Raw genomic sequence first — 16,917 nt, forward strand, 5'->3', positions numbered from 1 at the left:
AGTACTATGATTTACACGTTTTAGTTATTTTATGCATCTACAAGTTAACCCTTGACTGCAATCTCACCTGATGTTAAGTGATGATACAATCTAAGATGGTAGGCGGGCTTGTAGTCAGACCCCTTATCAGTTTGTACGCGTCATCGCACCGGAACACGAAACCGCTTAGCGGTACGTCTTTGTCGGTAGTGTGGTAACTAGCCACGGCCAAAACCTACCACCAGACCAGACCAGAGAAAATTCAAAAATCATAAATTCCCAAATGGCCCCTGCCGGGAATCGAACCCGGTACCTCCTACTTCAATTCACAGTGCTCACCGTTGCGCCAGGGAGGTCGTCAGTTATAAAGTAGAATCTTGTAGTAGCATAGCTTCTTGAAGTATATCAATTTCAAGAAGCTATACGCGTGATATAGTTAGCAGAGCGAACTTTCATTGACAATACACCCTAGGATAGAATGCACCTACCTAGCAGTTTCATCATCATTGTTGCCCGGATAGTAAGTAGGTCTATTTCTGCTCTCTGAAGACGAGGTCCTTTCACCGTCCGAGATATCTTCAATATCGCCGTCGTGCTCCGTCGACTCTTGATCCTATAACAAATTCGTGAAAATTAAAGAATATGCGTTATCACATAACATAACAAACTACCGCTGGTGTTTATGTGTAATTCTCTGATAGCTGTATTGTCTCAATTGACTGAACATGGGCAAGAGTTTCTTTAAGAATTTGGTGCAACGTAGCTAATAACTGCAAAAAACTTGCTAAATATATCGACATGGCAACTTGGAAGTAGACCACTCCCAGGACCACTCACAAGAATAATAGAATAGCTAAATTCTAAAAATAAAGAGTTTTCGCCGGCTCTTCCCGTAAGAATCTGCCTTAGGAACCGTTGGTAGAGTCACTACAAGCAGACTGACTTGACGTTTCAAAAGTGCTTATAAACTAGAAATAAATTAATTTTGATTATTTTTTTTATATCACGGTACCGGACTAATTTTTTTATTACTTTATCGTTTTACCACTGAACTATAAGACGTCACATTAAGCTATTCTCGGTGTCTTATCTCGTTGTGTATATTCATTCATTAATTTATATAATTGAATGCAAGTATTCATTTGAAAGCAAATAGACAGATACACGTTTAAATCAAGGAATTGTTTTTTTAGCCTTTCAATATTTTTCGATTGTTCAAAAATAAGTTTAAAAGTTATTAACAAAAACAAATAAATAAAGTTAAAATAAACAAATAAAGTAAAAATCAAAAATTAAAATCAAACCTCAAATTTAAAACTGCCGAGGGAAGAGTCGTCCGTGTGGTGACGCGTCCGTGCGTCCACCGTTCGATTTTTCGATAAATTTAACGTCACCTATTGCCGTAAAAATCAAATTTGAACTAAAATAAAAAAAGGCTTAAATATAAAAAATAATAATAAATCTTAAAACGTGAAATGTTAAAGTGATTTCAATAAGTGACGAGCGTGCGTTGATGAAATCAGTTGCGTATATAAATTAAGCAAGTATATGCCTGCCAGTTCAATCCCATATAAGCAGAGTCCCAATATCAGTTATTTTATAAGTTGTTGCATTAAAATCAATTACATCAAGCTAACTCCTTCCCCTTTTAAAAATACTGCATTCATCCTATTTAAAGCAAAAGACGTTTCAAAAACGCCTTGTGTTATTTTTACTATAGATATGCATAAAATATAACAAAGCGTAAAGCATATGAAGTGACAAAAGCCTATGAGTTAATGAGACAGTATTGGCAGCGTTTTCTTATAAAGAACTAAAATTACTGATACCTGGCCTTTTAAGATAATAATCCCATGTTTACCACCTTCGATTGTAACTCTTCGAAAAGGGTAACCTCACGTTTTTATACCGAACTTAAAACTAACTCGGACAACTTTATATTCTTATGATTTAAATTTTACAGTATTATTTTAAAGTCGTTATTTATGACCTCTCTTGCGCCACGGTGAACGCTGTGATTTTAAATATAAATACATAAATATATATACTACGACAATACACACATCGCCATCTAGCCCCAAAGTAAGCGTAGCTTGTGTTATGGGTACTAAAATAGCTGATGAATATTTTTTTATGAATGTAATACACATAAATACTTATAATATACAGATAAATACCCATACACTGAAAAACATTCATGTTCATCACACAATCGTTTCCAGTTGTGGGAATCGAACCCACGACCTTGGACTCAGAAAGCAGGGTCGCTTCCCACTGCGCCACTCGGCCGTCAAAAAGATTTAGATTTTAGATGGGATGTGCCGGGTTCGATTCCCAGCACGATTTGGGAATTTATAATTGAATTTTTTCTCGTATGGTCCGTAGGGACGCTTCTGCCGTGTCTAGTTCCATCCTACCGACAAAAACATTTAGCGTTCTGGTACGATGTCGCGTAGTAACCGATAAGGGGGTTTTGTAGGTTTAATAAAACTGCTATACCCTCAACGAGTTAACTAGTTACCATCTGAGACTGCATCATCACTTACCAGCAGGTGAGATTGCAGTCAAAGAATAACTAGTAGTGGAATAATTTAAAAAAAAATGCTACAGAATGAGAATACCTACTAGAATGGTTTTGAAAATGGTAATATGCCAAAGAGAATAATGAAGTGACACACAAAGTGAAATGCGAACAAATTTTAATGATAACGAAACAAACGTGTATCCAAAATGCGTAACGTACACAAATCAACAATGCGAAAATCGTACAAGCGAAACTCAATCACAATGCGAAATTATACAAAAGTAAAACCTTCTCGACCCTCGGCGATATTGACAAGATATCGTACGTAGTTTTCATGTTGGCGTCAAAATTGCGGAAGAGCGCCTCAACACGCGGCAGTTGGGATAAGTTGAGCGATTTCGGCCTCTATTTTATATGGAATAAGGACCACAACCTTGTGATATATGTATTATGTAGAAGTACGCGATTTGAATTTCATTCCAATATGCCGAAGTAACATGATTTTGAGATTATATCAGTTGGCTTACTCAATGTTTAGTTAGAAATAAAATATAATAAGTAAAAATAAAAACAAAATGAAATTCAAAGCGCACCAAAATAAAAATAACCAAAACCTTCACATCAACATATTAAATTATGTACAAAAATATACATTTAATGTACAGATGTCACACATTTTTTAATGAATAGAATAATATAAAAGTTAAAATAAATTTAAAATAAGTAAACCTCCACCACAATGCTTTTGTGAGTGATTAGACAACACAAGTTAGTGACTATATTAATATTGTATTAATTCTATACTATTAAAAAAAACATTATTATTTTAAACTTTTTATAAAAAGCAAATAACCCAAATTAACTCTGAAGGTTAAAAAACGGTTCCCAGGAATGAAAGAAATAGTTATAAGATTTTATGACACTGTAAAGTGTATCATCGGTTTTAGTCTCAACAAAATTTTTTTTTTGTTTCTTGACTAAATAAAACCTTTATTTTTCAAATATTTACAAATTAACATAATTAGATAAAACAAAAAAACATACAAAATGCACTCCTTATGGTATAACACAAAGCACACATACCTGCTTGCCACCCGGTTCTCTTCGCTTGTCGTTATACCTTGTGTCTGTACCACTGTCTATCGAACTGTCTTTAGACCCATCCGAGTCAACGCGTTTATCTGAAAGGAGCATATAATTTAAATGATGGTTGATTATTATTTCATTACTGATAGAATTTTAACATAATTGATGTCTACATAGTGACAACCCTAAAATACTATACAGTATAAATGAAAATTGACAGGCTTACTTCACAAGCTTTAGAGGCTCATTATTTACTGTATTTGAGACTTATCTGTGGAACCGAAACGCTATATAGTTTTGAGTAAGCCACTGCTATGGCTTTTACTGAAAACATTTGATACAGCCCTAACAGAAAAATTAAAATCAAGTGACTCCTGTCACTTATTTACTCTATTATAGAGGTACGCGTCGTAGCGTAGGTGGGTAGGTAGGGTAGGTAGGCACTATGCGCGTGTCGGTCTTTTGTTTTCAATAGGGTTGTCAAAACCCTTAAAAAGTTTTTATTTAGTTTGTATTGAAAAATGAATGTTGTTCTTTTGATTTAATATTTTTACTTGGTGATTCCCTATGAGACATACTTATGCACCCTTCAACAGTATTTCGTAATTCGGCTACACGTTGTATAATACTAAGTTTGAAAACGCTGTGATACGACTTCGGTCACACTTTCGGGGGATCAAAGTTTTATTTTCGGCACACATCTTTACCTTTTTCAGAGTATTTGGCGTTCTCAGCAATTATATTTTACTTGCTTTAACGACGAAGGACAACATTGTGAGGGAACGTTTATGTATGGGAGTTCTCTATAATATTCTTAATGGCGTGTAAAGTATACAAATCCGCAGTTGGCCAGCATGGTGGACTACAGACAAACCTTTATCATTCTAAGTAACCCGTGGCCTGGTGTGAGCCGGTAATGATTTGCAATAATGATGAAGATGATGGTTATTTAGTTTTTACCGTGTCATCATCTGAATATTTCCACGGCATAAAAATAGCCGAAGCCCTCTTAACAGTCAAAAGTAATAACAGACAAACAAAACTTGACATTATTTTAATTTAAGTAAAATTTAAAAAGAAAAGATTGAATCGCAATATTTTCTTACCAGGATTAGGTAATATTCTAGTAGCCCACTTTCCTCTTGTAGGTGGTGTAGGAGGAATTTGACCCGGCGCAGGCCGCGGCGAATCCGTAGTTAACTCGTCACCTAAACTTTTTTTCGCCCATGAAGGTAGACGGCCTATTCGAAGGCTGTAATATAGTCGTATAAATTCAAAATTTCTTCATTCATAGGCACTTATGAAGCGTTCATACATAGATGTTTACATAATTGTAAGGGGATGGTGATAACTTCGTTTGCCAACTTAAACCTAAAGCTACGAGGGTTCCAAATGCACCCTGGTCTAAGTCTTCTTAGACCAGGGTGCATTTGGAACCCACGACAAACTTAGCCGGGTAATTTTTTTTTATGTTATCACCATCTCACAGTAAGTTTTTTCTGTTTAAATTTTGTTTTATTTTTTATTTTTATGGACATAAATAAAAGCATTACTTTGCGGAATTCTTTGATATACAATGAACACTAAGATTAATTTCCTATAGTTTGAGAAAAGATCTTTTGGAGGATTATAGCAAATGAAGCCTTATGTTCATTGTATGTAAAACAATCGTAGTAAAAAACTAAATTGCTTAGGCCACAATTAACAAATCTTTGTAAAACATAGAAAGTTATGTTAACAGACAAACATCTAGCGTCAGCTGCAACTGCAAGTAGGTTCTGAAGTAGGTTTACAATTTTGGAATGGAAAAGAAATTGAAGGTAGAAATAGGAAGAAAAGATGCTCTCCTTCAAGGTATTTTATTCAACTTTGATGTTGAATTTTCGCAATATTTTATGATAATAATATCTTGTCTAATTTCGTAATTATTTCTTATTGTTGCAAAGACACGAAAACATTCTTTTATTCTTCTTTATTTTAATAAAATATAATCCATATTAACGACAATAACACAACAAAGAAAATACAACTCTAGCAAATAGTCTAGCAGGTATTATACGAGTATCATCCTAATTTAGTCAAATTCGTCGACACTGCTATATTAAGAAAATTTCATAACCGACGCTATAGAAACTTACGTGTAATCCGGAACGACGGGTGTGGTAAATTTGTCTTCAGCCGTTATTTCCCGCGGAGGCGATCCTAGATGAGAGTCCGTTTCGCTTTCTAACCCTGACATGCCGTTTGTCGGCGCCACTTTCCTTTAACAAACATATCACCTTTTAATATTACGGTCATTGAGAATACGACGTCACCATAAAATTCTGCCTAGTGTGACTGAGTTTTGTCACACTAGGCAATGGAAATCATCGGCTATAAACAAAGCAACACTATTAGAGCATGCAATAAACTTGCCCTTAAAATAGCTGTAATGTGTCCATTAACCTTAAGCGAAGCTATTAAGTATGTACATGTATTTACACTGCAACAAATATTGGGAATCGTCAGTGTTTAACTCACCGTCCCTGTCGTATCGCCTGTTGGGCTAGTCGGGCCCTCATCGTCACAACCATGTCATGAGGTACGCGCCAAACGAAAATGCAACCGTCACCAGATGCTGATATTAAATGCTGACAGTCTGGAGTAAACCTGGAAAAATGTTAACCCCTGTTAGATTATTAATTCTTTCGTTAATGCTGTTTAATTTATTAAAAGACTTCTAAAACTGTAGTTTTTTCTGTCCGTCACGCTAAAACGCTGATGCTTTAATTCGTACTTCTTAGGTACATTTTTGCAGCTAACTGACAGTGCGACGCTCCTTTGTGAGTTTTAAATATACTTACAGACTGTGCTGTACATTTGACTTGACGATATAAATTTTGCAACAACCATTTTCATATTCCTTTCTCATTCCCTCTCATACTAACTCCCTCTTTAACCCCCTCTCTCTGTATCAATCTCTCTTTTATTAATTTAAGCAAAGTAATTATTACACACTAGTTGTTGTCCATGTCTTCCGTCGCGCGGAAATTTTGGTGTGAATGCCTATGTTATTCTCTGACCCCCCACTATGCAAAAAAACACGTCAAAAAGAACATAAACAAGATAATAATATAATCTAAAACTGAGCAAAATTTAATCCAGATCGGTTTAGCCGTTCTGGCGTGATTATAACAAACGTCCATCCATCCGAATTTAGCATTTATAATAACTACTATAGATTTAACTTTTTCGCTCCATACCTCAAGCCGGTGACGATCTCAGAATGGCCGTACATTGTTGCCATGCATTCTCCTGAATAGTAATCATACACGCTGAGGATTTTATCTGTACTAGATGTTGCCAGGTAGATCCCGCTGCTATCTAACGCAACCTGAAAACAAACATATAGTTTTATGTTATGAGTATCAATAATTAATAAATATAGGACCAAATAAATATTATATAACTTTATTATGTAAAGAGAATCTTGATCTTCGTACATGACAACGAAACCATCGGACTTTGGAAACTCTACTAAGAATCCGAATTATGAATTTATTTCAATTTCAATTTCTTTATTTGCAGATTGAGTAATAACAACATATTGTATTGCAACATATTATAATAGTGCTACAATCGCCATCGATTGGCATGCAAATTTGATTTCTTAAAAACTATGTCGTTACAATGCTCATTCAATTAAATTCTACTAAATCTAAAGGTATTACTGTATTCAAACGTTACTACCGGTACGATATTAGCTCACCAAAGTTTGCAAAAGATAGTGGGAATAATGGAAATGCAATTTTCCCGCAAACTACAATCAGGCCTGAAAAGTTTAGTATAAGATACGTTTTTTTTGTAAATACCTTAATGAGAGTTCCATCTTCTGCGGTGGTACCTCTAAAGGTTTTCGTATGCCTGCCGTGAGATGCGCTGTAGACCCGTACGTTGCGATCCTAAAAACATTTTTACTGTACACAAAACTCAACTTAAGTGAAATTATTGTAATGATTTATATTTTCAAAACTTGGTTTAAATCTTTTCGAATCCGTCTTTGAAACTTTAATTCTAGATACAATTGACGGCCGAGTGGCGCAGTGGGTAGCGACCCTGCTTTCTGAGTCCAAGGTCGTGGGTTCGATTCCCACAACCGGAAAATGTTTGTGTGTTGAACACGAATGTTTTTCAGTGTCTGGGTGTTTATCTGTATATTATAAGTATTTATGTGTATTATATTCATAAAAAAATATTCATCAGCTATCTTAGTACCCATAACACAAGCTACGCTTACTTTGGGGCTAGATGGCGATGTGTGTATTGTCGTAGTATATTTATTTATTTATTGTTTAGTTACACAAGCCGCCATCATTATTTTTTTATAGCAATAATTGACAGACCAAGCTGATGGTCGACCTAATGATAAGTGGAAAACCATCGTCTATTTAACAGAGCAACACTTCAGAGGGCATGCAAGGAGCACGTCCTGCAACACGATGCCCCGTTTCCATCAACTTGAGGAGTAGGTGTTAAGCCTCATGAGACTGTAACCACGCCCTTCAGACCGGAACACAGCAATGCAATAAGCATGGCAATAGTATTTTCCCAGACGAACTCGGCCTCAAGAGTTCAGTCTAAATATTAAAAAAAAAATAGCTTTAAAGACCCCTACCTGACAAGCAGTCAATATATGCCTCCCGCCCGCATCGACTTCCATATCGTACAGCGTGGTCCTTCCTGACACGTTCTGACCCCGAGCAAACTGGTAACTGCCGTCTTGCGTCTAAATAAATTATTTGTTTATATTTATCTGCTTTTATAGAACTAAGAAAGTATATAAAAATTAAAAAAAAAATGCATTAATTTCAAGTAAGCCGTAATAAAAGAACTTCTGAAACATCTGTCCGAGAATAATCCGGGAAAGATGATGTTGGAAAAGACCAACTACTTATTTTACAATTTTTCAATCATAGAGATACACAACGTGTAACCGAATTACGAAATAATTTTGAAGGATGAATAAGTATATTTCATAAGGAATCACCCTGTAAAATTATTAAATCAAAAGAAGCATATTCATTTTTCCATAGAAAGTGTTTACTTATGACAACCCATTTGAAGATAAAAGATCGAAACGCGCATAGTACCAACGCTACGCGGCGCGTACCTAATACAGTGACAGGAGTCACATAATTTTAATTTTGTATGTGATGTTAGGGCTGTATCTGATTTATTTCAGTAAAAACTATCGCAGTGGTTTACTATAAGGCTTTCGGCTTCACAGATAAGTACGTAACGTAACGTAACGTAACGTTTCGCCTTGAAGTATAATTTCGTTTTGCATATACACGTTGAATAAAGAAATATATATGCATATATGATTATATAGAAAATATAAAATATAACTTGAGAGATAAATTCTAAGCCACCACAGATTGCGTTCGAGCAGTCTGAGTTGGATCATTTCGTTTGGAGCGTAAAAATAATTTGTGTATAAAGGCCCTTGTATATGAATAACTCACAGTTCTAAGTTGCCTAAACAATATCGTTTTATCCGCGCCGCACGAGACCATTTGTAGACCGCTGCCGGAACTCAAGAATCTGACGGCAGTGATGGAAGATGAGTGTTCATCCAATGTCTGAAGTATTTGATAACCCTGAAACAAACATAACCGGTTAGCTATAAAGTAATTACTACCACTACCTCACATGTAACGTGGATACGTGAATGTATTGTAATGATTACAACTTATACATTATTCTTCTCTTCTTCTTCTCACCTAATTTTATTTTTATTATATTTTATTAAACTTACCATTTTACTGGAAAACGCGAAACGCCCATTTTTTAGACCTTTGAATTAAAAAAAAATCCAGGTCGTTGGGGACTTTTCAGCATTCACTTATAATGGCGGTGCAGAGTTTATAACCTAAGCCTGCCAAACAGCATTGACGTAACATGGCAGGTCAAAGCTCTCATAATTTGCCTAGTAGTGAAACATGAATTAGGCTGATGTTTATGATAATGGCGTGCAAGTATTTAGGCCATAGAATAGACCTTGCAAGCTTACCCGATCAACGTGAAACACATGGACGAGGCGATCCCTTGACGCCGAGGCGAGTAGTCGAGGCGAGGGCGCATACTCGAGGCACAGAACCTCCGCATCGTGTGCCTCGAGCGTGTGTAGAAGGGCCCCTGAGCTATCAAATATCCATACGTTCCCTGCGCGATCGCCAGCCGCAATGTGTCGCCCGCAAGGGGATACGCGCACGCATCTGCGGATAAAGTAACTCATTATAACGATTATCTGAGCGGTTTATTTAAAACTTTTGTTTTTATTTTACAAGTAGGTGTCTTTTTTAAAGTAACCATTGAGGGACCAAGCAGATGGTCAATTTATTTATTTATTTATTTATTACTAGCGTACCCAGCCCGCTTCGCCGGGATAGATTTTGCTTTATTTTATTAACAGCTGTATTTGACAGTTTGACAGTTCAAAAGAGGGTTCAAAGGAGTGCTCCGATCGTCACCAAACTCTACAGGATTACTCGCCAGGTCAATCCGGAGATTCCCAGAAAGTTTCATTGAAATCGGTCCAGCCGTTTCGGAGCCTATACGGAACATACCCACAGACTTTCTCCTTTATATAAATAGATTTATTATTTATGTACCATAAATTGTGATTGTGAACATAAGATACATGAAGTGTACAAAGGCAAGCTTATCTCTATAAGAGATCTCTTCGAGCTACCCCAGGTTGTGAGATGATTTAATTTTGGTATAGGTCAAATATACTAAATACTATATGCAATATATCTAAATATTAACAAAACCACCTTTAGTAAACCTGACAATAAATGCAAACTATCGCCTTTTAGACAGAGCAATACTTCGCAGGGCGTATAAGGTACACCCTGAGTCCATCACCCTAAGGCGTAGGTATTAAGCCTCATGTAACTGTTATTACTCCGGCAACAAGACCGGAACACAGCAATGCTGCTAAGCGGCAGAAATCAGCATGGTGGTAGTACTACTAAGCAGTGGCGTGCACTTCATACACGCACAAGAGCACTGCATACCCAAATTATTATATATAACTAATATTAAAGGGGAAATTTTTCCATTTTGTGCCATCTACGTGCTTTATGCATACCCTGATCGCAAACCCTGTGCAATCCACTTCTACTAAGGCCTGTAACAAAAAGCTATACTACTATAGTAACAATTATACGTACTAATTGGTACTATAGTAACATTCAATGAAATATTCATATGTTCTACCTGACGCCAGTCTTGTCATCGTAGGTCTTAGATTTATCCTTATCACTAGTGGCCGTCAGATCCACGTCCTTCAGGAACTTTAGCTCGGGGTCAATATACAGTACTTTGGTAAGTTCCTGTTGACAAAAATTTGTGTTTTAATATAAGCAAGTAATGTTTTATCCACCAAGCATTTATAGCAGTGGTATAGTTTGAGCAGGTCCATCAACGTGGCATAACGTCACATAAATTACATATCAGGACTTAAATAGCACCGCACAACGATTCGGACGTTATGCCACGTTTATTATTAGGGCTCGATTAGGTTTAAGCAGGTTTGGGCTATTTATTCATCACTATACGGCACAAATAAGTTTTTTTTTACCACAAGTTAGCTCTTAACTGCAATCTCAATTTGTGGTAAGTGATGATGCAGTATAAGATGGTAGCGGGCTAACCAACCTGTTAGGGAGTACGGTAGTCATACCCCTTATCGATTTATAAGGGACATCGCACCGGAACATTAAATCGCTTAGCGGCACGTCTTTGTCGGCAGGGTGGTAACTAGCCATGGCAACAACTAGCAACAAAGCCAAAACTAGCAACAAAGCCTCCCAACAGATCAGACATGAAAAAATTCAGAAATTATGAATTCCCTAATTGCCCCTTCTACTTACCGGGAATCGAACCTTCTACTTAAAATCACAGCCCTCACTCACCCTTGCGCCGAGGAGGTCGTCAAAGTTATTTGCATTATAAGCAATTGAAATACTCACACATTGAAGCAAGTGATATTTTAATTGCTTATAATGCAAATAACTGTGATTATATGTGAAATACGTGCTTCCGTACGTGTGATTATTTGTGAAGGAAATAATCACACGTACGGAAGCCGATACCTTACCCACTAGGCTGTCGCCGATTTTCTTAATTCACCATTATTTTGATAACTACCCACACATTTTTTCGAAGTTTTTTTTTGTCAAAGATGGTTAAGTCGCTAACCGGTTAGAGGTATGGCAGTTATATTAAACCCAGATCCCTTATCGATTTCTACGCAACATTATGCCGGGCAGCTGGATCGCTTAGCGCCACGTTTTTGTACGGTGGTAACTAGCTACGGCGAAAGCCTCCCACCATGAATAAGTTACTTACATTGCTATAAATATTGGTTTGGTTGGGTTTCAACGCCCACAGCCGCACAGTGTCGTCGCTGGAACAAGAGAGAAAGGCCCCCGGGCCCAGGGGGCCCTGGCTGATCATGTCCACTCCCCATATACAAGCAGAGTGGTACAGCGCTGAGTGTGACTTTCCTACCTGTCGAAAAAAAAAGCACATTACTAAATTATCTTAAGAATAAAGCGCTGCGAAGTCAACATCTGGAGTGACATACACAAATCGAAATTTGCGTAGAGGGCGTATTGTTAAAGTACTGTGTAATATTTCTGATGAATTACACCATAATTTGATTACATTTTGATTAGTCTCACAGTCGCAGATTAAAGGAGGAAACTTGTATTTAATGTGGATTTTATACAAATTAAGATTACGTACATATTTTTTTTTGTTACCAAGCCAGCGTGGCTTAGTGCGGATTGGTAAACTACACAGACTGTTGGATACGAGCCTAAATCCTTCTCATAGTAAGAGACTCGTGCCCTATACTTGGCTGGCCATATATACATATATATATATATTAATTTTGTTTGTAAATATATTCATTTTTCTGTCATCGTCATATCAACTTGTTCCTGGCCAGCCAAGTATAGGGCACGAGTCTCTTACTATGAGAAGGATTTAGGCTCTTATCCAACAGTCTGTAGAGTTTACCAATCCGCACTAAGCCACGCTGTCTTGGTAAACTCCACACGCTTTTTGAGAACAATATGGATAACTCGCAGACATGCAGGTTTCCAAACGATTTTTTCCTTACAGTGAGCTCAGCACTTAAAGTTAATGTGTACAGGGACGACAGTACAGTCCCCGACAGTGACGTCCTACCTAATAGGTTATCACTGCTTGTTCTATTTTTCTGTAAGAATTATTATTTTGTGAATATTCAGTGGCGTACAGAAGGCTGGCGTATAAGAGAACGTCACGTCGACATTTACAACGCGCGCCAATTGATGTTTCAACTTAATTAAATTAACATAAATTTTGATTAGTGACAAAATTCCTATCCGAGAAAAAATATGCGAAATAAAATATCAAAACGTAGCTATACATACCCTCTTAATATCTCTGACGTCCCACACATATAAACTATGGTCGTTGTACACGCAAGTCAGCTTGTGGTTACGCTCGTCGTAGGTTAAAGCTATCGCGTCGGGGTACCTCGCGTTATTCGGCTGGCTGAACATGTGGCTGAAAAAAAAATCGGTTTTAATATGCTGCATTTTTTTTTTCGTAATTCCACTACATGTTAGTTCTTGACTGCAATCTCACCCAAGCTGATTTATGATTCAGTCTAAGATGGTAATGGGCTAACCTGTTAGGGGTGTGGCAGCTATATTAAACCCATACCTCTAATCGATTTCTATGCGAAATCGTACCGGAATGCTGAATCGCTTAGCGGCATGTCTTTGTCGATAGGGTGGTAGCTAGCAACGGCCGAAGCCTCCCACCAGACCAGAGAAAATTCTGGAATTATAAATTCGCAAATAACCCCTGTCCGGGAACCAAACCTGGGACCTTCCCTTTTAAACCCATACTAATATTATAATTTTTTTTATTTTTTTTTAAGTATAAGTTGTTTTTGTGTGGCAAATAAATATTACCTAAGGTTGCCTAAACTCAATTAAATTTGATAAAGTGATAAGCTCGCTCCCCGGAGACGGACTAAAGATACTTTTTATATTCATAATTTCATTAGTTCAACCATAACATAACTTAGTACAGAAATAAATTGCATCCTAGAGACACGAACTGACGTAGAATACTTTTAAATCCAACAAATTAAAAAAAAATTACTAACGTTACGGCTACATACAAAGATATGCGCGGGCGCAGCCGCTGACAAAGCTGGTAAAAATACTAATAGTGTCATTATTATATTAAAACCCTAAGTCACGCTCAGGCGGCCTAGTATCTCTGCCTCAAGTGCTCTTCTCGGGCATTGAAAAAAGTAAGGGCTAAAATTAGTCACCCATCCAAATTGCGTCAAGGTCGTAACGATCTCACTACTCGGCCTTATTAATGAACGTGACATAGAGTCGAAACAGTAATGAAATATTTTATCACACTTCAACTGCACCTTTTGTATGCCGGAGTATGAAAAACGCTCTGATTATGAGGGCCCCAAAACGTATTTTTTCAAATGCAACCTACTTGATGTTATGCCCCTGTGCTATGTCGACGCCGAGGTAGTGGGTTCGAGGCAGCGTTGTGACGTATCGCAGAGAATCGGGCGCGAAGCATCGCACTATGCCTTCCGCGCAACCAACGAATATGTACTCTGATCCTATCGCCATACAGTTCGCTGATGTTGTCTGCGAACAAAAACTCATGATTATTAAACCGACATATATATTTATTTATTCATGTAAATCAATAGTGTTTCAAAAAAGTATTATGTACAAACAATAAGGTGCTCAAGTAATACAGTCAATGACAGATTTTCTTACCATGATAATAAAATAAAGAAATATACATTCTGGGATCAGTTAAAATAAAGTTATATAACGCCACACCAGATGTACATCACTATGTTTGTTAGTGCGCGTGTGTGTTTTGAATAATTGTTTTATATTTGTAGTAAATACATACTAATTTGTAGTAGATTGTTAAACGAGAAAGAAAACACCCCATCCTGTACATGTACATAGTTTGAGTGTTCGTGTATCATAACATTATTAGGGATTTATTTAAATACTCATTCCCATATTCATTTTAATGGTATAGTACTACTCGTCAACAGATGGCGCCACTGGTAGTAATATTATGATAGCGCCGCAGAAACCACGTATGTACGTATGAGTAAAGCTTATAAGATAGACATTAGCTTTAGCGGACTTTTTTAGAACTTTATAGTTTGTTTACGTATTGGATGCACTAAAAAGGAATATTTTTACATTTTTTTGCAACATTTTACATCAATTCTCCTGCGCTGGCATGATGTTATATAACTAATAAATATTTGTCCAATTCGTACCAATAGTTTCTATGATTAGGGCGTTCTATCAAACAAATTCTTCAGCTTAATAGTATTAGTATTGATTTCGTACCCGCAACTCCACCCATTTGTTCAGTAGCCGTCTGCTGTTGAACTCGCACAGTAGCCCTCCCCTCGTAATGGCGTACGTGCTGTCCGCTGATTCTCCCCGGCCGCATACGACATCACAAAACTCGTTGTCCTTTTGCTCGCCGAGGATGGCAGATCGGCCCATGAGTGGAACAGGTTCTTTGAACTGGAAATAATGATAGTACGCAAATAAAAAAACCAATGTGTCGAATTGGTGTGTGACGACGGCAGATCGGGTGATGCCCAAGGCCACTAAGAAAATATATATAAAAGAGAGACAGCAGCGTTCTCTGTGCTACTACTACACTCTACTGCGAACACCAATCCGTCTTCCCGGTGTTGTAATTAGCAAACCCTCCCTGGAAGTCCCTAGACTGAAGACCTTTGGAAGAGGCCTTCAGTTGACTGTCATATTTATGAATGATGATGAATTATTAATAGCAAAGGCATCCCTATAAACCTTCAACTTATGTGTTGTCAGTTAAATCGAAAATTAATTGAATATTACGTAATGTAGTTTTTTTGGATTTTATTCCTTATTTAATTTAATTCTTATCACGAAAAGATCGCGGGTTTAGAGGATGAAACTTCTTAACAGATAAAAGCTGGCCTGCGACTTAGTTACAAAATTAAACACTGTAACTTCATCTTGGTGAAGGCAGTTAGACAGGTGACATAAAACAAGTCACAGTGAGCCGCTGGACAGAATTAAAACAAGACCGGTAGTTGAAACTCCCTTTAACCTTTACTAATGTATAAACAACTACATAACTGTAATCCAACCTACAGAAAACTTAGTAATATTTAAGATATGATAATGTTCATATTTTATTAAATTTATATTATAATATTCCTATAGAAACAATATATGGCTAGAATAACAAACCCTAAGAATTATGTACAATTGTTTAATCAACTTATATGTTAATATTAAAGTGTGGTAAAATTATGTACATAACCATAATTCTGTCTGGCTTATCAGTACATGCAAAATAATTAACCGTTTGCATTAAACAGCTGATAACAAATTTTATAACTGCAATTTCCAGTAATTTGCTATTATATTGTGATGTCATTGTTTGCATTGTTTAGATATTCTGACTAGTGCAACCAGTACAATGTTGTCAGAAATAGTCTCTTGGATAATCCCACATAAGTGGATTAGGAAGAATTAATTGCTGGCATTTCCTAAATATACTTCAATGGGTACATACCACGATAATATTATGGGGTCTGTTGATATTTCGACCCAGGTGCATGGATTGTAATAGTATTTACTGTTGTTAATGTATTTATGATATGTTATAGTATATATTAGTTTATTATTATTTTTTATTTTTTAATATTTAATTTATTATGTATTATTTTATTTGTGTAATCTAGTTTAAGTATTAGTATGTAGTTATTAGTATGTATTTTTTTTTAATATGCACAACCTGCAGTATGTTATCCTTTTGTTTTCCTTATCCTAAGGTTGCCTGGAAGAGATCGCTACAAAGCGATAAGGCCGCCTTTTGTATACTTCTTCTGTCTGTGTTTTCTTTTATTCTTTTTTTGTATTTTTATTTGTGTGCAAATAAAGAGTATAAATAAATAAATAAATAAATGGATCGTAGTCACGACAGGACTCACAAAAATGAGAAATGTTGAAAACCTTACTTTAAAACCTTCAATTGCTGGCATATAGACCTGCCCTACAACACTCGGGATGATATTGGGAATTCATCATCATCATCAGCACTACATCCAAAGAGTGTGTGATCATCAGCTCCTCCACATCTCTATACTATGTCCATATTGCTGTTTTATCGGCAACATCCAAGAGGTTTTACATCACTTCAAATTC

The 16,917-nt window shown here is 36.5% G+C and overlaps 1 protein-coding gene across 7 annotated transcripts in view; it reads right to left on the minus strand.

Annotated features, from left to right (window-relative positions):
* The window catches only part of LOC120628427 (mitogen-activated protein kinase-binding protein 1), a 125,045-nt gene that overhangs the window by 18,051 nt on the left and 90,077 nt on the right, over positions 1-16,917 (minus strand). For 5 of the 7 annotated variants that reach the window (XM_039896796.1, XM_039896792.1, XM_039896794.1 and 2 more), the window contains exons 8-24: positions 15,055-15,237; positions 14,159-14,319; positions 13,060-13,195; positions 11,987-12,148; positions 10,853-10,968; positions 9,642-9,846; positions 9,094-9,228; positions 8,244-8,354; positions 7,441-7,530; positions 6,832-6,962; positions 6,110-6,238; positions 5,728-5,850; positions 4,696-4,841; positions 3,587-3,684; positions 2,792-2,908; positions 1,284-1,373; positions 468-592 (exon numbers count right to left, since the gene is read on the minus strand). In XM_039896796.1, coding sequence (XP_039752730.1) covers positions 468-592; positions 1,284-1,373; positions 2,792-2,908; positions 3,587-3,684; positions 4,696-4,841; positions 5,728-5,850; positions 6,110-6,238; positions 6,832-6,962; positions 7,441-7,530; positions 8,244-8,354; positions 9,094-9,228; positions 9,642-9,846; positions 10,853-10,968; positions 11,987-12,148; positions 13,060-13,195; positions 14,159-14,319; positions 15,055-15,237 — 2,258 coding nt within the window. The remainder of the gene's footprint in view (positions 1-467; positions 593-1,283; positions 1,374-2,791; positions 2,909-3,586; positions 3,685-4,695; positions 4,842-5,727; positions 5,851-6,109; positions 6,239-6,831; positions 6,963-7,440; positions 7,531-8,243; positions 8,355-9,093; positions 9,229-9,641; positions 9,847-10,852; positions 10,969-11,986; positions 12,149-13,059; positions 13,196-14,158; positions 14,320-15,054; positions 15,238-16,917) is intronic. The other 2 variants (XM_039896793.1, XM_039896795.1) reach the window with 2 other exon arrangements.

This window comes from Pararge aegeria, chromosome 12 (assembly GCF_905163445.1).
Source record: "Pararge aegeria chromosome 12, ilParAegt1.1, whole genome shotgun sequence".
Lineage (NCBI taxonomy): Eukaryota > Metazoa > Arthropoda > Insecta > Lepidoptera > Nymphalidae > Pararge > Pararge aegeria.